Below are 21195 nucleotides of genomic sequence, written 5' to 3' on the forward strand. Positions count from 1 at the left end.
CTGAGCAGGGACTATATCCTTGTAAAGGAGGCCCTGGCCCCTGGAGTTCTGGACCTCACGCAACCGCCCCTCAGTTCACAGAAGCCCAGAGAAGGAAGCCCAGAGCAGGAAGTGCTGAGGCAGGGGGTGGGGAGGGACTCCCAGGAGGGAAACCCAGCCCCCTGGGCAGAAACAGCTCTTGCAGCCCCCCCCCTTGAGGTAAAGGAGGAGGCTGATTTACAAGGCAGATCGCCCCCCCACCCCCCGCCTGGAGCTCAGAGTCCTGTATCCAGCCACTGCCACCCTGCAGGCTATAAGAGCACCCCAACTTCCGGACCAGTACTGGGCGGGTGCCATGTGAGCCCAGCCCAGCTTCCCCTCCTGTTCACTCTCCTTCCTTCCCTCCTCCTGTCCGCTGGTATTTGCCCAACATCTTCAAAGAGGGACACCTGACATCATGTCTCTGCTCAACCCCGTCCTGTTGCCCCCTGACGTGAAGGCGTATCTGAGCCAAGGGGAGCGCTTCATCAAATGGGATGATGTGAGTAGGATGGGCTCCCCCCCCCCCCCCGCCCCACGATCCCCGGGTGTGGCAGGGGCTGCTTGGGTGCTTTGCAGAACTGAGCTTTGGTTTATGTCTCCCAGCACCCGGGGCGCCTATGTGGCTTGGCCAGGCAGCTGGCACAACCATCTAGATAAACAAGTCTGGGGTGAGGGTGGGTGTCCCTGGCTGCTTTAGCGAAGCCTTTGCGCCTGGGAATAAGGAGGTGGGGCTGCCGTATGTGGGGAGAGTTTGGGGGGGGGGGGACAGAGGGTCAGTATTGGAGAGGTTAATCTCTTTGGACCTGATTTGCCCCTTTCAAATCCCTGACGATAAAGGATTCTAGTAACGTCAGTGCTGGTAGGGAATGCGTGTCCCCCCCCCCCCGAAGCTGAGATAAGCAAAAGATAAGCAAAAGAGATCAGCCAGGCCCCCATCCCAGCACAGACACCCCAAGTTTGTTCTACCGCTGGAGTCCACAGAACCAAGATGTGTCCTGTCCCAGGGAAGCCATGTTCTTTTTCAAGCTACTACCATGGGGGCAGTCACAAAAGGGCCGTGGACCCAGACTCAAGCTTCTGAGGTCTGGCAAGGAGCCAGCTGACTTCTGCACCCCTTTGGTGGCTCAGCTTGGCTCGGCTCAGCCTTCTACTTGCTACTACCCACCAACCTGTCTGCAGGGGTGGGAAAGACAGCATTGCACCCCAGTCCCTGAGTCTGCTCCTTCCTAAATCGTCTCGGGTCCTTCTGGGCCCCGAAAACACTGCCATCCACCACAGGATCTTTCGGTCTTGGAAGAATAAAACAAGAACTGTTCTTTTCGAAGGGGTAGGCCTCCTTAAGAGAGAGCTCTAGGCTGGCCTCGGGAAGGCTTGGCGTTTTCAAAAGCACATGACTTTAAGAAGGTCACCTACAATTATTACGTCAGCTCCCTGGATTGGCTTGTGATGTTTGTCCCTGGTTTCTCCGTGCACTGAGGAGAATCTGAGTCTAGATCCTTTGGGACAATGCTGGGTTAAGGTACCTGGTTGCCAAAGCTGTGGGTACGAGGCCCTGGGATGAAAGGCTTCCTGTTTCCCTGGCAGTGTTTTGGTTGGTGTGACATGGGGCTAGCATGGTGGGGACATGGAGGTGATGCGGCCTGTCTTAGGAGCCTGGGGAAGAAGGGAAATGACTCACAATGAAAAGTGAAGTGACTCTCTCAGTTCCTCCGGGAAGCGTGTATAACCTGAGTGGGCAGTGGGTCCCCAGGGGTAGGGACATGCGATGTGGCTTCTTCTCTCCAACCTGCGTATCCGGTTGACCATTGCCTTCCCCAAGCCAGAGTCAGGGGACACATGGCCTATGAGGCAGGTTCTGCTCTCGGGCTGCTTTGGGCAGAGTTTAGTAGATGGCAGGGACGTATCACACTCTATTGGTAAGTGTAGTGTAAAAAATATCACCAAACCTAACTCTGAGGACCCTCCCACAGCCCCTTCAAAACACATGTAGCCGGAGAAGCTCTCCTCACTGTGAGGAGAGGCCCAGCAAGCTATCGGACATGAGCCTTGGGCAAGAGTCCAGTGTTTCCCACAAAATCCAGTCCTGTTCCAGGAGCAAGCTAGAAGCAAAACTCCAAGCTTGCTTCAGCGCTGCTTTTTGCCTTCCTCCTTCCGGGACAAGGGAGGGCTGCAGGCTCCCTTGAAAGAGCCAATGGTGGGATTCTCAGCTCCTTCTCTTCCAGGTCCTTCTAAGTGGGGGAGAGGAAGGAATGAGAGTCCACTTTCAATACATGCTGTCGACAGACAGCTACCTTGGACTTTCTAAGCCTGACAGCACTGAAAAGCTTACTCTTTCTCTGGAGATCTTTTCGATGATTTGGGGGAGCCCCTCTTCCCTGTATTGGGTCTTACTCGTTTGCAATCTCCCAATTCCTCTGCTGGGGGGGGGTGTCAATCACAATCACTCCTGCAGCTTCCTGTTACCAGTTTTTTCCTCTCTCTGCAGCCGTGGGCCTTTCGCCCACCCCTCACCCATGAGTCTACTTTGGGTCTAGCAAACCCACAACACTGCTGCCTTGACAAGTTCTGAGCCCTCAGGCCCATCCCATACGGCAGCAACTGTGCAAGCAGAGGCAGCCCTCCCGACACTTTCTGGGTTGCCCAGGCTGGACACCAGCCCCTGTCTAAGCTGTCCCATACCAAATAGTCTTAAGGTCAGGGAGCCAGCACTGACCCTCCCTTGGGGAGGAAAGGACCCAGAGCTCACTGTATAGCTTTTTTCCAAAATCAGCTTTCTTATAAAATCTCTCCCCTATACTCTAACCGCCTCTAAAGTGGGAATCTTTCTTGTATCATTTCCTTGGTAGATCCCCTATTTGCTCTGCTGTGTCAGCAGCAATCATCATGCATCGTTGGAAACTTCGGTTGTAATATCTTGTTTGTGTATGCAAAGGCTATTAAAATAAAAGATGGTTTATGTGCTCCGTGAATGGAGTAGGAATCTGAAGGCCAGTTTGCTCATTCATTCAGGTAGTTATCCATCCAACTCCAAGGTCAACCTCTAAGCACCAAGTTGCAGGTCTAGCTGGATTACTTCCCAGAGCGTGCTTGAGCTCACAGGGATTTCCCAGCTATGTTTCTACATCTGCGTACCAGAGCCTGACCATGCCCTCCACGCGATAATATCAGCACATTTCAGGAAAGCCTTTTCTGAAGGGGTGGGGTGTGGGCAGCTCTTTGGAGACAGTTCAGGCTGAGGGGGGTTGAGTACTTCACTTTGGGGGTGGGAAGGAACTTGATGTCTCTTTGGGCCGTTTGGATGGGAGGGGAAGGCAGTGCTCATGCTGAATGGAAGGACTCCTGAGGACCAGGGCTGCCACCAGATTGTGCAGGGCCTTGACCATGAGGACCAGAGCTCGGGTCCTCAGCTCCCACTGGGCCAAGCTTTCCAGGGAGCGGAATCTTGGAGAGAGATATTCTACGCTTTGGTGGCGCCACAACCCCTGAGAGCATGGAGAGGTTAGAGGCATTGCTTGGGGTCCAGAAAGAGCACCTCTCCTCTAGCAATTCCACCTCCCATCCTCAAGGTCTCCCCACTGTTAGCTTAGAGGACGAAGGGAAAGGCCTTCTAATTTCTAGGAAGGAGATGGACTCTGTCTGAATCCTTGGCCCGGGCCAGGGAAGTTGGCCTGAGATCTCAGAGCAGAGAGCTACCCCTTTCTCCCTGCAGGAGACTTCAATAGCCTCCCCAGTTATCCTCCGTGTGGATCCCAAGGGCTATTACTTGTACTGGACATATCAGAGTAAGGTAAGACACAGCCCAACACGGCCCTCAGCTCCGACTGATCCAGTGAGAGCTCTGCCTGACTCCTGGTGGGATAGGATGGAGGCAGGGGAGTGGAGAATGGCTTGGGAGACTAGCCCCCCTAGGCTCTCCTATGGACAGGGGAGGGACGATGCGGTCACTTCACTCCGTGACTGCCTGGGGCCCACCTAGTCCCAAGAGAGTACCCCCTAGAAGAGAGTGGGAAAAGACAAGTCGCTGAGCCTAAGGGCTGTGATCTACCGATGGCTCCAGGTCATTTCAGAGCTCAGAGAAACGGAAGAGGGCCCGAGGGATTCCGGGCTCCCCATTATTAGAGAGAAGCTGATGAGTAGAAACTCAGGGAAGGATCCATGTAGTCTCCAACAGTCTTGCCATCCACAGAAGGCAGAAGCTAGGATCTGAAGGGATGTGGAAGCGCTCTCCACTCTGTGTCCTTATTCTCCACTTGATCTTTTTGTCCTCACCCATCTTTGCTCCTACTGGGAAACTGGCTACCAGGAGATGGAGTTTCTGGATGTCACGAGCATCCGAGACACTCGCTTTGGGAAGTTTGCCAAGATGCCCAAGGTAAGCGAGCCCAGAAGCAGCCACCGTTGAACAGGGCAAGGGATGAGTCTCTACTAGGGGTGGGGAACCTGTCTGTGGGACGGGATGAATGGGTTCCTGGCTGCGAGGCAGCAAGGATACTAGCTCAGGCCAAGGAAGGGTGGTGTGCTGTCTGCTGCTCTGCTTGTCTGGATTCTGAGCCTGGGAACTGGACACAGTGAGCCAAGATGGCAGGGATGCGGGAGAGGGAGGAGCCAGTTCCTGCCCCCGAGTATGTCAGACTGTCTGGGAAGTTTCTTGCTCCCCACATCTTGGTGGCTGCTTTGCCTACATTTGCCTAAAGCTGGCGAGAAGATTGAAGCGATTGACAGTTGGAAAACAGGATTCCCTGAGTTAGGGAGCTAAGAACGTATCTTCAAACGAAATTCCCAGGATTCCCAAGTTCTGCTGCCTTGGCCAAGCTCTTCCTATGGGCTTTCCCTTCCCATGGCAGTTGCTGGAGCCAGGGGGACCGGGATGTTGAGGCCTGTGGTTCCATGGTTCCTAGGTTCCATGGCCATTCTGCCCCAGGAGCCTGCAGTTTAAATGGCCGATGAGGAGACAGAGGAAAAGACATGTTAGGCAGAACTATGAGCATACCTCTGACCCTCGCTGCGTCACTGTCTCCTACAGAGCCAGAAACTCCGGGAAGTCTTCAATATGGACTTTCCAGACAACCACTTCCTGTTGAAAGCATTCACAGTGGTGTCCGGCCCTGATATGGTGGACCTCACCTTCCACAACTTCGTCTCTTACAAGGAGAATGTGGGCAAGGTGCATTGGGTACAGGGTTGACACTTGGGACAGCCTGGCCTTCCACAGGGTCCTAGGCCTGGGCCACAGGGCTCAGGTGCACCTGTGACAGGGCTCTGTGCTCTCCAGGATTGGGCTGAGGATGTCCTGGCTCTTGCCAAACACCCGATGACAGCCAACGCTCCCCGAAGCATTTTCCTAGACAAGATGTAAGTGCCTGTCCCCCCCCCCCCCCCGCCCTGAGCTCAAGGGGTTGGTTCTCCAGTCACTAGCCTGACGAGCTGCTGTCCGTCCCTCCAGCCTGGTGAAGCTTAAAATGCAGCTCAACCCCGAAGGGAAGATTCCTGTGAAGAAGTGAGTCTCTTCTCTCTCTTTTTATTTTTATATTCAAGATAGGTTTCTCTGTGTAGCCCTGACTGTCCTGGAACTCACTCTGTAGACCAGGCTGGCCTCGAACTCAGAGATCTGCCTGCCTCTGCCTCCCGAGTGCTGTGGAAGGGAGTCTCTCGAGTTTCCCTTTGGCTGCCACACGGTTCCCCAAGCCTTCCTTCCCTGGGCATGACCCCTCTGCTTCCTGGTACCCCTCTTTGCCCCCTCAGTTTTTTCCAGATGTTTCCTGCCGATCGCAAACGCGTAGAAGCTGCTCTCAGTGCTTGTCACCTCGCAAAGGGAAAGGTGAGTAGTTCTCCAGCTGCAGTCTCCTCCACTAATCCTCATTCCCACAAGACAAAAACATGGCCGGGGGTGGTGATGGACAGGGAGATCAGGAATGACATCGCTGTCCCATCAGCAGCCCCCAAAGCCAAGTAACTCGGAACCTCTGGTTACTGACACCAGGCGTAGGGGTGGGACCAGGCCAGTGGGGCGTGGTGCCGGATTCAGGGTGGGGTGGGGAGACCAGCATCCAGTTGTGCTAGATGCAGTTCTGGGGAGGGAGGGCAGCACATGGGTCTGACCTTCCTATCTTAGCCTTGGGAGTAGGAGCTGGATGTTTTCATTGTGGGAGAGGAAGGGTCGGTAGGGGCAGGAGGCAGGCCCCAGGGATCTGACAGCTCCAGGAAGGGTCTAGTTCTGCAGGGTGCTGGGGAGAGTTGCGGAGCCAAGGGTGGAAGCTGCCAGGGCACAGACTTCAGCTCACACTTCGGAAACACATCTTCCACTTCTTTTTAATTAAGCAATTAATTTTTAATTACAAGTCAGAAGGAAGGTCACCCCATGGGATGTCTTATGTGATTTACCAAAGGGAGAGAGAGAGAGAGAGAAAAAAAAAAAAAGAACCCTCTAGGTAGACACAGCCTGGATGCTGGACTCAAGCTCTTGTCCACCTTGGCCAGTGCCCTTTTGTAATTACAAGCCTCACCCCAGGAAGTCTTTCGCCTGGTAAGAATTTAGAACAATAGAAATGAGTAAAACTAAGGCCCTAAGCACTTGTCTTCATGAACCACACAGAGGCTGGGCTCCCCCATAGGTCCAGCCTCTGTAGCACTGATGACCCCAAGGGCAGCCAGCCACACTGGATCCGAGGAGGAGGAGGCGGGGAGAAGGTGGACTGTGCTCCTGACATGGTCCTCACAGTTTGCAGTGCTTGTCTGCTTCAAGAACACCCGCCCACCTTCTTTCCTGTGCTCGCTCCCATTCCTAGCTGCGTCCTCCTTATTGGTCTGCTTTCCTTGTGTCCCAGTGGTAGCCAGTGACCGGCTTCCGAGGCAGAGCTGGGCTGGGGGAGATCTAGCCAGGCTCTCCTGCTCAGACCCTTACCTCCCAACTCAGACTCATGTTCCTCTTCCAGTGCCATCCTGAATGGCATTTAGCGTTTTGTTTTCTGGAGGAATGAGATGAAAAGCACAGGATCTCTGTAAACTATCCATCTACTCTCCTTTTCTATTTCTGTAGATTCAACTACTCTGGACATTTTATGTAAGGGACTTATACAATGTTTGGTCTTTTATGTTGAGCTTTAGTCACTCAACATAATATTTTCTAGATTCATCCATGTGGTAGCATCAGCACGTCTCCTCCTCCTCCTCCTCCTCCTTTTTCTTCCTCTTTTTCTTCCTCCTCCTCTTCCTCCTCTTCTTTTATTGCAGCTCCATGTTGACAGGTATTTGGTTTCCTTCCACGTTTTGACTATCATAAATAATGCTTCTGTAAGCACTTGGTCGTGATTTTGCTGTCAGTCGTCTTGGGTATATACACCTAGGTGAAATTGTTCAGCTAGATGGTGACTATATTTACCACGCTGAGAAACTGACAAATTATTATCTAGAGCGCCGGCACTGTTTTACTCTCCTGACAGCATTGCATAAGGTTGTCAATGTTCCTACAGCCCACCAACACTATTACTGTCTTTTGTTTGTGCTCTCCTGGTGGGAATGAAATGGCATCTTGTCGTGATTTTAATATGTATTTGCTTAGTAACTAATGGTGGTGAGTGTCTTTTCACGGTCTTAATGATCCTTTCTCTATCTCCTTTGCAGAAACACCATTTCAGATTTATTGTCTTTCACTTGATATTTTTGTATGTGAGTTTGTAGTATATGTATGAATTTGCGTGCATGAGTTTGTACACTTGTAGGGGGGGGCAGAAACTGATGTCAGGGGTTTTTCTCAGTCTCCATCTCTCTCCAACTTTCATCTTATGTTTTAAAGGGTTTTCACTGACCTTGGAGCTCACGTTTGGCTAGGGTGGCTGGCAATGAGCTTCTGGGATCTTCTTGTGTCTGTCTACCACCAATACCGGGACTGCAGACACCCCCACACACACCCACACTTAGCATTTATGTGGTTGCTGGGGGTCTGAACTCAGATCAGCATGCTTTCACAACAGGCCAACCAAGCCATCTCCCCAGCTTTTGGATTTTGTTGTTATCACTTAACAATTTGTAAATATTTTATCTCATTTTGAAGATTGTCTATCCTTCTCTCCCTCCCTCCTTCCTTTCCTCCTGTCCTTTTTCCCTCCCTCCCTCCCTTCCTTTTTCCTTCCCTTATTTCCTTCCTTAGCTCAGGTTAGCCTTCAGTTTCTTAATGGTGTCCGTATAAGCATAAATTTTTGTTGTTTTTGTTGATTGGTTGGTCAGTTTTTCAAGAAAGTTTTTCTGTGTGGCCTTGGCTGTCCTGGAATTCACTTTGTAGGCCAGGTTGGTTTCAAACTCACAAGAGATCCACCCTCCTCTACCTTCCAAGTGCTGGGATTATCCACCACCAAGCATGCATATTTGAAATTTTGATGAAGTCTGATTTTATCTCTTTGTGTCTCTCTTTTGTTTTTCCCAATTGTTTGTCTTTTGTTTGGTGTGTGTGATGTCTGTTTTGCCGGGTGTTTGTTTGTGTTTTGTTTGTTTGGTGTGCATGTGTGTGGTGTGTCTTGTTTGTTTGGTGTGTGTGTGTGTGTGTGTGTGTGTGTGTGGTGCTGGATCTCATGCACATTAGGCGAATACTCTGCTACTGTTTAATTGTCTTCTTTCTTCCTCCAGTTCTGTCAGGCTTTACCTCTCATATTCCAGAGCTCTACTGTGAGGTGCATATTGTCTATATTCAAACTGTTTCTTTAGAAAGTTTGTCCTTCACTTATGAAGAAAAAATAAAGCCCAGTACTCTGGCGGGCAAGCAGCACTCTTTGCTTATGACATTTCATCCTCTTTATTCTGGTCACGCTTGGTTCCAATCCTGTCCCAGCTATGGAATTAGCCACTATCCAAAATCATCGTTAAAGCAAGCTATCTCATGGTGCTGCAGTCAGAAGCCTAGCCCCTTGAGACGTGTGTGCCATATGTCTGCTGCCTGTCTGCCTTGGGTAACCTCTCTGATCAGGTCCCCTTTCCCAGAACCGGGTGTAGGTCATGGTGAGTCTTAGCTCTGAGCAGGTGAAGAAGGCTAACAAGGTGATGGTTCTTCCAGAATGATGCTATCAATCCTGAGGACTTCCCAGAATCTGTGTACAAGAGCTTCCTCATGAGCCTCTGTCCTCGGCCAGAAATTGACGAGATCTTCACTTCTTAGTGAGTTTCTTAGGCTGGCCATGGAGTGGTGGTGAGGACAGTAATTCCTTCCTTCCACCCATCCTTTCGGGAATCACAGGGTTGTACCTGAGGTCAGTCCAGGCCTCCAGGGACAAAGGACGTATACCTGCGCCCTTCTCTCTGGCCTGTAGCCATGCTAAAGCCAAGCCCTACATGACCAAGGAACACTTGACCAAATTCATTAATCAGAAGCAGCGAGACGCTCGGCTCAACTCCCTGCTGTTCCCACCAGCCCGGCCTGAGCAGGTGCAGGCCCTGATCGACAAGTACGAGCCCAGCGGCATCAACGCGCAAAGGGGTGAGGCCTAAGGGAACGCCCGACTGCCCGCAGTCCTGTCCCACCCTGGGAGCTGCGCTGCAGCCTCGACTGCTTGCTGTCCACTGTCACACAGGCCAGCTGTCACCGGAGGGCATGGTCTGGTTTCTCTGTGGACCAGAGAACAGCGCGCTCGCCCATGACACGCTGCTGCTCCACCACGACATGACGCAGCCACTGAACCACTACTTCATCAACTCCTCACACAACACCTACCTGACAGGTGGGTCCTGGAACCCTCACGTGGAGCTGCTCCTGGGGCCCTGGATCCTCCACGGATGCGTCTCGGCTACCGCCTGCCCTGCCAACAGGAACAGGGTAGAGATAGTGAGGGGCCTGTGAGTGATGCGCCTTCCCCTTCTCTCGGCTGGCTCAGCTGGCCAGTTTTCAGGCCTGTCCTCGGCAGAGATGTACCGCCAGGTGCTGCTGTCTGGCTGCCGTTGTGTGGAGCTGGACTGTTGGAAGGGGAAGCCCCCTGACGAAGAGCCCATCATCACCCACGGCTTCACCATGACCACAGACATCTTGTTCAAGGTGGGTCTTGGGGTATGGAAGCTGATCATACCCCAGTGGCCATCAGAAAGGTCCTGAAGAGAAGTTTTCTGAGGTGTGTGTGTGTGGGGGGGAGCCAAGCTGAAGGGGAGAGATATCTGGAATGCCTCCAGCTGTTGGGAAGCTATGTCCGCTAGCTAGTTTTATGTGTGTGCTGGAGGGGCACCACGGGGACGGGCTACCCTCTTCACAGAGCTTCTTTCTCCTCTAGGAAGCAATTGAAGCCATTGCAGAAAGCGCCTTCAAGACCTCCCCCTATCCAGTCATCCTGTCGTTTGAAAACCACGTGGACTCGTGCGTCCCCTGGCCTATTCAGCCCCACTCTCTACCTGCACCCCCAGACTCTTGCTTGAGCACCTCCCCCTGCCTCCCCTTCTCCCCACATACCTTCCCTGGCCTCTAGCCATCCCTTAGAGTTCTGGCCTTAACACAGCCATCTTAGGACCTCCGCTTCTCCTTGCTCTGGTCCTCTCTCCCACACTTTCTGTGCCCCTGATCTGGGTCATCAAGGCACAAAAATGTCGGCAAGGTGCTCAGCGGCTAGCCCCTACCTGTGCTTTTGTCCCCTGCTAACAGGCCCCGCCAGCAGGCTAAGATGGCTGAGTACTGCAGGACCATGTTTGGCGAGACCCTGCTCACGGACCCTCTGGAAAAATTTCCTGTGAGTGCCCAGTCTTGTGGGGGGGGGGGGGCTCTGGACCTGGGGTAAGGTGGCACCAGGCTAAGAGGGCAGAGATACCTGAGTTTACCTGGTGGATTGTGAGTCTGGGATCCTGTCACCCACCATGTGTCAGGGAGTATGCTAGAATTAGGCTCTCCCAGTGACAGAAACTTGATTGAATGCTGGGCATGGTGGTGCTTATCTGTAGTCGCTGCAGCAGGAAGACCTCAAGCTTCATGCCAACCTGGGCTGCATACTGAGACCCTATCTTGAACAAGCAAGACAGTCCCCCCCCCAGGTTTCTGACTCACTTCATGAGGAGACAGACAAGTATCTGGGCTGATTACAGCCAGAAGTAGCTATGGGAGGCAGTGCTTGGGAGACAGAGGATCAGGCAAGGCTTTCTAGAGGGGTGTGATGGTTAAGGTGGAATCTGGGAGATGACAGACACTCCGTGAGCCTGTGAAAAGGGCAATCTAGTCAGATGGAATGGGTGAGACATTGCTGCCAAGGAACGAGTAATTTTGGTCAGGTGGGAAATGAAGGTACAAGAAGCAATGATAGGAAGTGAGTCAACGGATGTAGGCCCACACCAGAGGGACACACAACAGGAGCTGGAATGGTGCTCACCTCTCCCCTGTCTGCAGCTGAAACCTGGCATCCCTCTGCCCAGCCCTGAGGATCTCCGGGGCAAGATCCTCATTAAGAATAAGAAGAACCAGTTCTCTGAGCTAACATCCCCCAGCAAAAAGCCAGGGGGGGTGGCTGAGGACAATGGCCCATCTAGTGTCCCCGTGGAAGAGGACACAGGTGAGTGAGTAACAAGAGTGGGACAGGATTTGGGGAGAGCTAGAGCTGACAAAACTTGTGTGCGTGGCAGTGTGGACTGCTGAGGACCGGGCCGAGGCGGAGGAGGAGGCGGTGGGAGAGGAGGAAGAGGAGGAGTCGGGAAGCCTGGACGAAGAAGAAATAAAGAAGATGCAGTCGGATGAGGTGTGTGGGGACAGTCCCTCTGCCAACTCCACTCTGGTACCCTCTGGGTGGGCATGGGCTGCCATCTAGGCTCTGCACCATTTCTCTCTCTGCTCTCCCCTCTTGCTCTCTAGGGCACAGCGGGCCTGGAGGTGACAGCTTATGAGGAAATGTCCAGCCTTGTCAACTATATCCAGCCCACTAAGTTTATCTCCTTTGAGTTCTCTGCACGTATGTATGTTAGCACGGGGTGGCGGGGGAGAGAGGGCAGGCTCGGTTCAGGAGCAGGCTGACCTTTGTCAAGAGAGGCCTGGTGAGTGGGACGAAAAGACGGGGAGCCTGCTCCCTTCTCAGACGAAGGGCCTTGTCTATAAACACCCAGCTTGGAAGTCAGGCAAAGGGCTTGCTTAAGTGGCCGTGGCTCCCAGCATTTGGATGGAGGAACTTGGCAGCAAATGGAATGTTCTGGAGTGTGTCAGTGACAGACAGGTCGTTATGACAAGGCCACCTCAGCCAGGCCCGTCTGGGGCTTCTGCAGTTTCCTAAGGTTTCGCAGCTCCCGGGCCTGAAGTATGTCAAGGGCTGCCCCAGGCCTAGGAGCCCAGCCCTGGAGGTAAGAGTTCCCGGAAGAGTATGGCTTTAATAGCAGCACTCAGAGCCAGAGGCAGGGGGATCTCTGTGAGTTAGAGGCCAGCCTGGTCTACATATTGAGTTCCAGAACAGCCAGGATTCTAGACAGAGAGAGCCAGTCTAAAGAGAGGGGGGAGGAGAGAGGGACAGAGTTCCCATGAGGGGGCAGAAGGCAGAGCAATCTCCAGGTGCCCACTCACCCCATCGGAGCCTTCCTTTTTTTGTACATCCCCCTGATATTTGCCCTGATCTTTTCAGGATGCGCTTGAGTGCATCCTCCCCAACTCTGTGTGTCTTCTCTGAACACTCTTGTGCAGTTGGGTCTCTGCGAGGCTGACTCCCCATATCTGAATCACAACCTGTTCTGCTGCTGCCCGGGCACACCCAGGATGTGCTGTGGAGGGTATGGGGTGCCACCCTTGCCATGCAGATCCCCCTCTCTGCACCTGTTGATTGATCGTGCGATTCACTCCCTGACCAGCCGAAGTTCCCTGGCTGTGGGGCTTGCAGGAAGGCCTGGCCCCCTTCCTGTGCCAATGGCCTTGGCCAGCGCTTATACTCAGGGGCAGCCATCACAAGCAACATGTGAGCTTTGTGTGTCCCAGGGGCACACACATGGTTGCTTCCAACTGCATGCCCCAGCTCTTTTCTCATTGGGTGCATGCACCACGTGTTCCTGATACCCTGGCCTTAGCCTCATTTGCCCGCCACACCCTCCGTGCCCACCCATGGCATATAGCCCTCACTCTTTACGGCCATGATGCAGGTTCCCTCCCTCCGCCTGTCCACCGGGAACATCTGTCCCTACACGTTCCTCTCAAATCTGGCCACTAAACCCTCAGACCTCAACAGACTCCTGGGCTGGAAGCATCTCTCTGTGGAGGAAGGTGCCCTGGAAAGGAAGGCAGGGCTGAGAGAGAGAGGCCAGCCTGATGCGGACTCCCCCCCCCGCCCCCTTTTTACCCTTGCGCAGAGAAGAACAGGAGCTACGTCATTTCTTCCTTCACGGAGCTCAAGGCCTATGAGCTGCTCTCCAAGGCCTCGATGCAGTTTGTGGAGTATCCTTGAAGGCTTTGCCAAGTCAGGTCCCTTGTGGGATGGGGCTTGAGGGAGGGCCTGGGGTCCTGCCGGTGAAAGTGGCTTTGGCCGGCTCCTATACTCAGCCACAGCTATAATAAACGCCAGATGAGCCGGGTATACCCCAAGGGCACACGCATGGACTCCTCCAACTACATGCCCCAGATGTTCTGGAACGCTGGGTGCCAGATGGTTGCCCTCAATTTCCAGACGATGGGTAAGGACACTCTCAGATCCTGAGAGTGCTCCCCTGGGCCCTGCACTCCCAGACCTCAAGAGCCTTCCCCTGGGCCCTGCTGGCCCATCTTTACCCCTCCCTGGGGTCTTGGATGCAAACTGGGTGCGGTGTCTGTGTAGATTCCGGGTGCATGTCCTGGTTTGTGAGCCCTTTGGGGGAGGGAGCATCCCCTCATGCCTATTTAGCGTGTTCGTATATCAGAGCATATATAAGACACCAAGGCTGGCGTGGCTTCCGGCCGCTCTGTTTGGGTGTGTCTTTGGAAACACCTGCCCAGCTATCCCAGGTCTACTATGAGTTTGCAGCCTGGCCATACCATTGCTCCTGGCTGACTCTAGGTAAAGGACCTTTCCTGAAAGGCTAGGTACCCCAGCGACATGGGACTGGACGTGAGAAACTCTCACCTTCACGATCGACCCAAATCCCCGAGGGGACAAGAGAGGCTTGAGAGTATTGGAAGGAGACTGAGAATAGGTCCCGGTGGCACCGTCCTCACTGAGTGCTCTCGTCCCCCCCCACCCAGACCTGCCCATGCAACAGAACATGGCACTGTTTGAGTTCAACGGGCAGAGTGGCTACCTCCTAAAGCACGAGTTCATGCGCAGGCTGGACAAGCAGTTCAACCCCTTCTCGGTGGACCGAATTGATGTGGTGGTGGCCACCACCCTTTCCATCACGGCAAGGCCCAGGGTTGACAAGTGGCTGGGAGGGCTGGGCTCGTGAGAAGGAAGGCTGAGAAGCCCACTCCTCTACCCCAACCCCCCTTCCCTGATATCCCGAAGACTTCAGCCCCAGCCAGTTCGTGCGTGTGGTAGCAAGTTGCCTTGGAAACTGCCTCCTCCTCAACACTGGAGTCTGCCTCTTGGTCCCCATGGAAACCAAGGGGAAGGGCTGAGGCTTCAGTGGAGGAGGGGAGAGACTGGGCCATTCCGGGCAGCAGGAACCCAGGCTCCAGGCCAGGGGATGGGGGGGGGGGTGTTTGTTTTCCTTGTCTGAGGAGAAACGTGGGTGGCCTACCTCTCCCCCTGAGTGCTGGAAGCACCCGGGTCCTTAGAGCTTGGCTGTAAATATTGAGCCACACAGCCGATATTTGATGGCCAACGCTGGAAGGGGATCTTCAGAGTACCCATAGTAGCTACTTAGCCCTGTGGAGACAGAGGCCTCAGGGGCCGAGGGACCACACCGAGTGGGAGTGGATATCTCATGCTGGCCTCTCCTGGGTCCTCCCCCTTAGGTGATCTCTGGGCAGTTCCTGTCAGAACGCAGTGTGCGTACCTATGTGGAAGTGGAGCTCTTTGGCCTACCAGGGGACCCCAAGAGGCGCTATCGTACCAAGCTGTCAGCCACTGCTAACTCCATCAATCCCGTCTGGAAAGAGGATCCCTTTGTCTTTGAGAAGGTGCTACGGGTGGGGCTGGCATTGGGGGGGGGATCTGTCCCTAGTTCTTAGCTATTGCTTACAGATAGAACAATGGGAGAGGGACTCTCTGACCTACCATCTCTTCTCTCTGCTCCTGTATGCTTTTCTGAATTTCACAAGTCCCAAACTAAAGTTCACAAAGTTTGATTATGTGTGTGTGTAGGGGGTGTGTATGTGCTGGTCCACATTAGGATTAGGGATGGAAACATGAGCTCCCAGCCCAGGGTGAGGGGATGGTGGGATTCCCTGTCTTCTTGGACATGGGCTGGCAAAGCTGCCAAGGGCTGTTTGCACGGGCTCACTGTCCTACGCTGCGGCGCATCTAGCCCCTTTCCCCACATGAGCCCGGGACAAGCTGCGAGATGCCTGTTCGTGGCACAGGACATTGCTTCTGCCTAGCCTCGACAAATCTGGTGGTGCCTTTCAGGATCTCATCCTGGCATTGAGAGACTTCTGGAGTCGGGGGGCGGGGGGCAACTTGGTTCCCCCACCCCACCCTCCATCTGCTCCTCAGCCTCTTCCTGCCCTAAACTACCCCTAGATCTTGATGCCTGAGCTGGCCTCCCTCAGAATAGCTGTGATGGAAGAGGGTGGCAAATTTCTCGGACACCGAATCATCCCCGTCAATGCCTTACGTTCTGGTAAGGAACGGGTCTTAGCTATGTGCAGAGAGTTTGGGACCCAAGACCAGCATCCTGTGGGGGGGGGGGGTGCGGGAGGGTCAGGCGGGGTCTCCGAGGCCTCCACGCCCTCATGTTATCAGCTTATCTACGGAGTGGGTCAGGAATAGACTTTCTCCAGGAAACCTGACTGGTGGGGACAAAACGCCCCAGGATCTTCTGGAGTCGCTGTTACAGATCCCCGAGCAGCTGGCATCTGCGGGCACTTGGCATGTGTGGCCCAGCGGGTTAGAGACACTTGCTGCTAAGCCTGGCAACCTGAGTCTGACCCCTAGGTACCACATGGTGAAAGCAGACCCGCAGGCTGACCTCTGCATGTGCGCGCAGGCCCTCGAGGGGTCAATAAATAAAAGTGTGACTAAAAAAAAAAAAAAAAGTGTGAAGAGCTTATAACACGTCCTCCTAATAAACACGCACCGCAGATGGGTGAGGAGAGGCTTAGCGTTAACCTGACCTGCCCAAAGTCACGCAGCAGGGAAGCACAGCATTAGACTTCCAAGACTGTGAAGCCGGAAGTCTGGGGGCACGTGTGTGCATGCGTGCGTGCGTGCGTGTGTGTGTGTGTGTGTGTGTGTGTGGCGCTGGGCAGGGATGGGCTCTGTCTTACCATCCCCCTCACCGTGTCCCACAGGGTACCACCACCTGTGCCTGCGCAGCGAGAGCAACATGCCTCTCACCATGCCCGCACTCTTCGTCTTTCTGGAGATGAAGGACTATGTGCCCGACACCTGGGCAGGTAGGACCCCTGTGGCGTGCCAGGGGCGCCAGGCTGTCCGTCTCCTTTCCCCTCCTTAAGCCTTCCTCCGAAGTGGAACAAGAAATCCGGGCCCGACTCCACACGGTACCGGGCTGATCGTGTCCTGTGCTTCCCAGATCTTACTGTGGCTCTCGCCAACCCCATCAAGTACTTCAATGCCCATGACAAGAAGTCGATGAAGCTCAAGGAGGGGACAGGAAGTCTGCCTGAGGTCTGTGTTGCCTGGACCTGCCTGGACTGCTGCACCGGAACTCTCCAAGAGCAATGAGTGGGGGAGGGGCAGAGCCCCCTAGTCAGGGAAGCAGGTGTTTGGGCCACCTTCCTAACAGGCCGTTCTCACACAGAGGCCCTTCTCCTCTGGGATTCCTGTCGTCAGCCAGCCCAATGGGGCATCGGTCACAGCAGGCAACGGGTGGACGGGTAGGTAGTTCTGGGCCCACCTGCCTTCCGCTCTCCACCTCTCCCACCGCACCCGCAGCCCCCCAGGGTCTAACCTTTTCATCGGGGGTGGGAAGATCTGGGCCTGAAGCCTCCACGCTAGAAAGGGGTAGTTGCAGAGGGCTTAAACTACACCCCTGCAGGAACCAAACTGAGGTGCCTCCAGGGTACCTGACAGTCCAGTCCTGTGCTCTTACAGCAGCTGGGACCAAGGCCAAAGAAGAAGCCACGAAGGAAGTGACAGGTAAGGCCTGCTGAGCCCTGTGATCTTGGGACAGGATCTGGGAGAAGAGCCTGGGACTTTGGAGGGCCAGCCGGACAGGGGGGTGGGGGTGGGGGATGCTCTGGGTGCCGTGGCGCCTCAACCCTGCCTCTGCAGAGCCACAGACCGCCAACTTGGAAGAGCTGCAGGAGCTGAAGGGTGTGGTGAGGCTGCAGAGGAGACACGACAAGGAGCTTCGAGAGCTGGAGAGGCGTGGAGCCCGGCGCTGGGAGGAGCTGCTGCAACGTGGCGCCGCGCAGCTGGCGGAGCTCCGGGCCCCAGCGGCTGGCTGCAAGCTCCGCCCGGGCAAGGGCTCCCGTAAGAAGAGGTAAGGGCCCTTCCCGGAGGACCCTTCCCTTCCCGAGAGAGTGGTGGCGCCTGGCTCAGGGCCGGCTCCCACCGGGCTCCTGCAGGACGCTGCCCTGTGAGGAGGCCGTCGTGGCGCCTGGCGAGCTCTCCGAGGGTGCTGCGGACTCGCGCGTGCTGGAGCTGAGGGACAGGCTGGAGCAGGAGCTCCTGCAGCAGGGCGAGGAGCAGCATCGCGCCGTCCTCAAGCGCAAGGAGCAGCACGTGACGGAGGTGTGGGCTACAGCAAGCTCAGCAGCAACCCGCCCCGCCCCTTCTGCACAGCCAAGGGCTTCTCCCTAAGCTGGTCCTTTCTCCTCCGCAGCAAATCGCCAAGATGATGGAGCTGGCCAGAGAGAAACAGGCCGCTGAACTCAAGACTTTCAAGGAAACCTCAGAAACGTAAAGCCGCCTCCCTTTTCCGCCTGTTCCTACTCCCCCCTGTAAAAGTCGGAGCCCACTGGAGTATCTCCATCTCTCTGTCTCCCCGCAGTGACACCAAAGAGATGAAGAAGAAACTGGAGGCCAAAAGGCTGGAACGGATCCAAGCCATGACCAAAGTCACCGCAGACAAGGTGGCCCAGGAGAGGTAGCTCCTGGAGGGGAGGCCCAGCTGAGCAGGCCCTGCTCCAGCTGGAAGGGAATCACCCTGCAAGGGATCCTGACCTGCTCTCCGAAGATCTGTCCCTGTCTTGACCCTTGACAAGTTGGTCCCATTGCTGTATCTCTCAGAGTCTCCCTCGAGCAGAACACGGATGCCAATGGCACTTAAGCAGAGAGGGGCAATCGGGGGGAAGCCATGCACAAAGAGAGGAAGATGGGGAGAGCAGCCTGTCCACTTAGATCTCTGCGCTCTCCACCTGTGCCCACCCTGGGCACCTTTCAGTCAGGGTGTTTCAGTGAAGGAGTGGGCCCCTGGCCCTGGGGCTCCGTAGGCTGTCTCTCTGTCTTCCATGTTGGTCTCTCTGCTCCTTCCTGCTTCAGTGATGGGGTTCTTGGTTTTCGTAGCCCTAGGGTGATTTTATTGACCCCGTCCCCCAGGAAGGCCCTTTTGTAAAGCTCCAATTATACCAACAGGCTCAAGAGAGAAATTAACAACTCCCACATCCAGGAAGTAGTACAGGCTGTCAAGCAGGTATGCGGGGCTGTGTCCTTCCCAGACACCCTCTCCACGGTGTCCTTCCCTTGAGCCCTTATGCCATGCTTTCCGGAAGTGCCCACGAAGCTAGGAATGGGAGGAAATATCCTGAGGTTCTGGCCTGTGTGTGTAGGCTGGGGTGCCAGGCTGAGGGGAACTGCCTGGGAAACATGAGTTAGCCCGTCACGGAATAATGGGATTGGATGGGATGGGTGAGGAAGGCTTCCTGGGGTGTCACAGAATGGAAAGAGGAAGGGAAGCCCTGCTCCTTCCCTGGGGCACCGCCACAGCAGTGGGCCTTCCACCTGCTGTGTCCTGACCTTGTGTCGGGCAATGTGGCAGGGGCTTCCTGTGCGACCCGTCAGCACCCCGAGCTGAGTGGGATCACCTCACTCTACAGACTGCAAAAACTGCCCAGAGGTTGAGGGCTTTGTCCCCAAGTCTCCCTACTGGTTAGCTGAGGCCAGAGCTGGAACCCTGCCTCTGTGCTGCCTGCCTGTACCGTCTGATTCTCTGCCTCTCACCCCTACCCAGATGACAGAGACCCTGGAGCGTCACCAGGAGAGGCTGGAGGAGAAGCAGACAGCCTGCTTGGAGCAGATCCGGCTGATGGAAAAGCAGGTGAGAAGATCTCCGTGTGGCCCAGTGGACCTAAGTGGGCTCTGGGGCAGAAAGGGCTCAACCCCCTGGGGGCTCCGGGCAGGAGGTCTGGGAAGGGGTCCCTCACACCTCACCACAGGGTCACAGGCAGGTTCCCATGGTGCCCCAGGGCCCTTTCAAATGAAACATCTCTGCAGATTTCTTCTCCTGGAAGGTCCTCTGATGGGCCTCACTGGCTCCATCTCCTACCCCAGTCTCTTGGGAGTCCTTAATAGATTGGGCATCTTAGTGTTCTATAGCCGGGGGTGGGCAGGGCCCCTTCCTGACCCCGGTAGTGGTCCCTGCTGTCCCTACAGTTACAGGAGAAGGCGCTGGCTGAGTATGAAGTCAGGATGAAGGACCTGGAGACTGAAGTAAAGGAGTCAGTGAGGGTCTGCTTCAAGGCCTGCTTCACCTCTGAGACAGAGGATAAGTCTGAGAGCTCCTGTGAGGCCCCCAAGGCACTGTGTCCACAGGAGCCGCTTGAGCACAAGGCAGACATCCAGGAGAGCCGCCTCTGACGACAGCATCTCACTCAGGCATTTTAGTAGGGATATTCACACTCTTTTCTGCAACATGGTCCCATTGTCCAGGAGAAGAGAACCCTGACACCCCAGGCTGTGAGAGCCCGGGGCTCCCTTGGATGCTGCAGCCCCTTCTCAGCCAGATAAAGGCAGGAATAAGAGAGCATCGGGGCAAGAGCCCACCTGGAACCTGGGTCTTTTCTAAGCTGGCCTCTTCTGTCCATCTCACCTATAGTGAGTGCCATGTACTCATTGAAGGCAAAGGAGTATGGACCAAGAAAGAAGAGATTTGGTTCTGGTCACCCCCTCTGCCTTTCCTAATGTACAACTAACTAGTGGCTCGCCACGCCACTCAGAGCTCGGTTTCCTTTCCTGGAGGCTTGGCTTTGCTCCCTGGAACTTCAGTCTTGTGGGTGTGGCTCCAGCAGAACCAAATCCAAGCCCACACCTTTTTGTTTTGTTTTGTTTTTTGAGACAGAGTTTCTCTTTGTAGCCTTGGCTGTCCTAGACTGGCTCTGTAGACCAGGTTGGCCTTGAACTCATAGAGATCAACTGCCTCTGCCTCCCAAGCTGGAATTAAAGGCGTGTGACACCACCACCTGCCGGCTAAGCCCTCCCACCTTGATGTGGTACCTAACACACAGGCTTCTGGGCCTCATCTCAAGCCTGCCTTGAGCACAGAGCATTGCCAACTCCTTAAGGCAGAGCCTGGCATGGCCTCAGAACTCTCTGGGGATGACTGCTTCCAGAATGGCAGCAAAGGTGGCCCTCACCTCCTGCCTATGGGGATAGGTGGCTGCATGGGAAAGTTTCCTCAATGGATCAAATACTGAGGGGTTGGGGGGGTTATGCCTGGTGGCAAAGAGAGACTGTAGCTTCCGGGCATTCTCTCTCCTACTCTAACCCTGGCTCGCCTGTTTTTCTGGGCCTGGCACTTTTCTATCAGGTGGGTCACTCAAGGAGTTCATTGTCATTTTCATTCCTGAATGTGTGTGATTTATTTATTTTTGTCTTTTCTTTGCCCACCAAAGGACCTGAACCCAGACTCTCCTGCCTTAGGCTGGCCTCTGTTTTCCAGTTAGGAAAAGACAGGCAGGGAAGTGGAATGCCTCTGAAATGAAGCTGCTTGAACGGGGGGGGGGGGGGGGGAGTGGGAATGGGTCCCTCGGGGGCTGCTCAAAGGTTAAGGGCCCTTCTGGGGCCCTATAAAATGCCCTACCTCTGGCCTTGAACAGGAGTCGCTCCCCCATCTGCTGGCCCCGATGCCAGACCAGTTAAAAGATGATGTCACTCCCTGCTCTCGCCACCCACACAGATATGGCCCTTTCTTGGCTCCCCCTGTTGCCCCACCCCCCAGGGC

General features: G+C 54.8%; 1 protein-coding gene across 3 annotated transcripts; it reads left to right on the top strand.

Annotated features, from left to right (window-relative positions):
* Positions 1–316: 316 nt before the first annotated feature.
* Plcb2 (phospholipase C beta 2) lies at positions 317–20835 on the top strand. Of its 3 annotated transcripts, XM_060371413.1 has the most exons (32): positions 330–520; positions 3731–3808; positions 4325–4393; positions 5045–5185; positions 5294–5373; positions 5465–5518; positions 5764–5839; positions 9065–9165; positions 9318–9484; positions 9579–9725; positions 9879–10036; positions 10266–10348; positions 10631–10715; positions 11363–11525; positions 11596–11708; positions 11822–11918; positions 13291–13375; positions 13487–13611; positions 14156–14310; positions 14867–15031; positions 15594–15693; positions 16364–16468; positions 16606–16700; positions 16834–16909; positions 17127–17171; positions 17307–17517; positions 17603–17768; positions 17860–17936; positions 18028–18123; positions 18612–18669; positions 19207–19293; positions 19629–20835. In XM_060371413.1, the coding sequence occupies exons 1-32, from the start codon at positions 437–439 to the stop codon at positions 19830–19832; spliced, it is 3546 nt and encodes a 1181-aa protein (XP_060227396.1). In that variant the 5' UTR covers positions 330–436; the 3' UTR covers positions 19833–20835. The 3 variants fall into 3 exon arrangements, 2 of the variants coding, with proteins under 2 accessions (XP_060227397.1, XP_060227396.1); XR_009587302.1 differs by lacking the exons at positions 17603–17768; positions 17860–17936; positions 18028–18123; ... (1 more) ...; positions 19207–19293; positions 19629–20835 and having other exon boundaries at positions 320–520; positions 17071–17171; positions 17307–17410; XM_060371414.1 differs by lacking the exons at positions 16364–16468; positions 16606–16700; positions 16834–16909; ... (6 more) ...; positions 19207–19293; positions 19629–20835 and adding an exon at positions 15816–16108 and having other exon boundaries at positions 317–520.
* The last annotated feature ends 360 nt before the right edge of the window (positions 20836–21195 follow it).

Source organism: Meriones unguiculatus, chromosome 18 (assembly GCF_030254825.1).
Source record: "Meriones unguiculatus strain TT.TT164.6M chromosome 18, Bangor_MerUng_6.1, whole genome shotgun sequence".
In the NCBI taxonomy this organism is placed as follows: domain Eukaryota; kingdom Metazoa; phylum Chordata; class Mammalia; order Rodentia; family Muridae; genus Meriones; species Meriones unguiculatus.

Excerpts from the sequence above, each read along its gene's own strand:
- Plcb2 (XM_060371413.1), top strand. The coding sequence starts at position 437 with ATGTCTCTGCTCAACCCCGTCCTGTTGCCCCCTGACGTGAAGGCGTAT. Across the intron at positions 13,612-14,155 it reads CCTCAATTTCCAGACGATGG|ACCTGCCCATGCAACAGAAC; the intron begins GTAAGGACACTC and ends CCCCCCACCCAG. Across the intron at positions 15,032-15,593 it reads ATCCCTTTGTCTTTGAGAAG|ATCTTGATGCCTGAGCTGGC; the intron begins GTGCTACGGGTG and ends AACTACCCCTAG.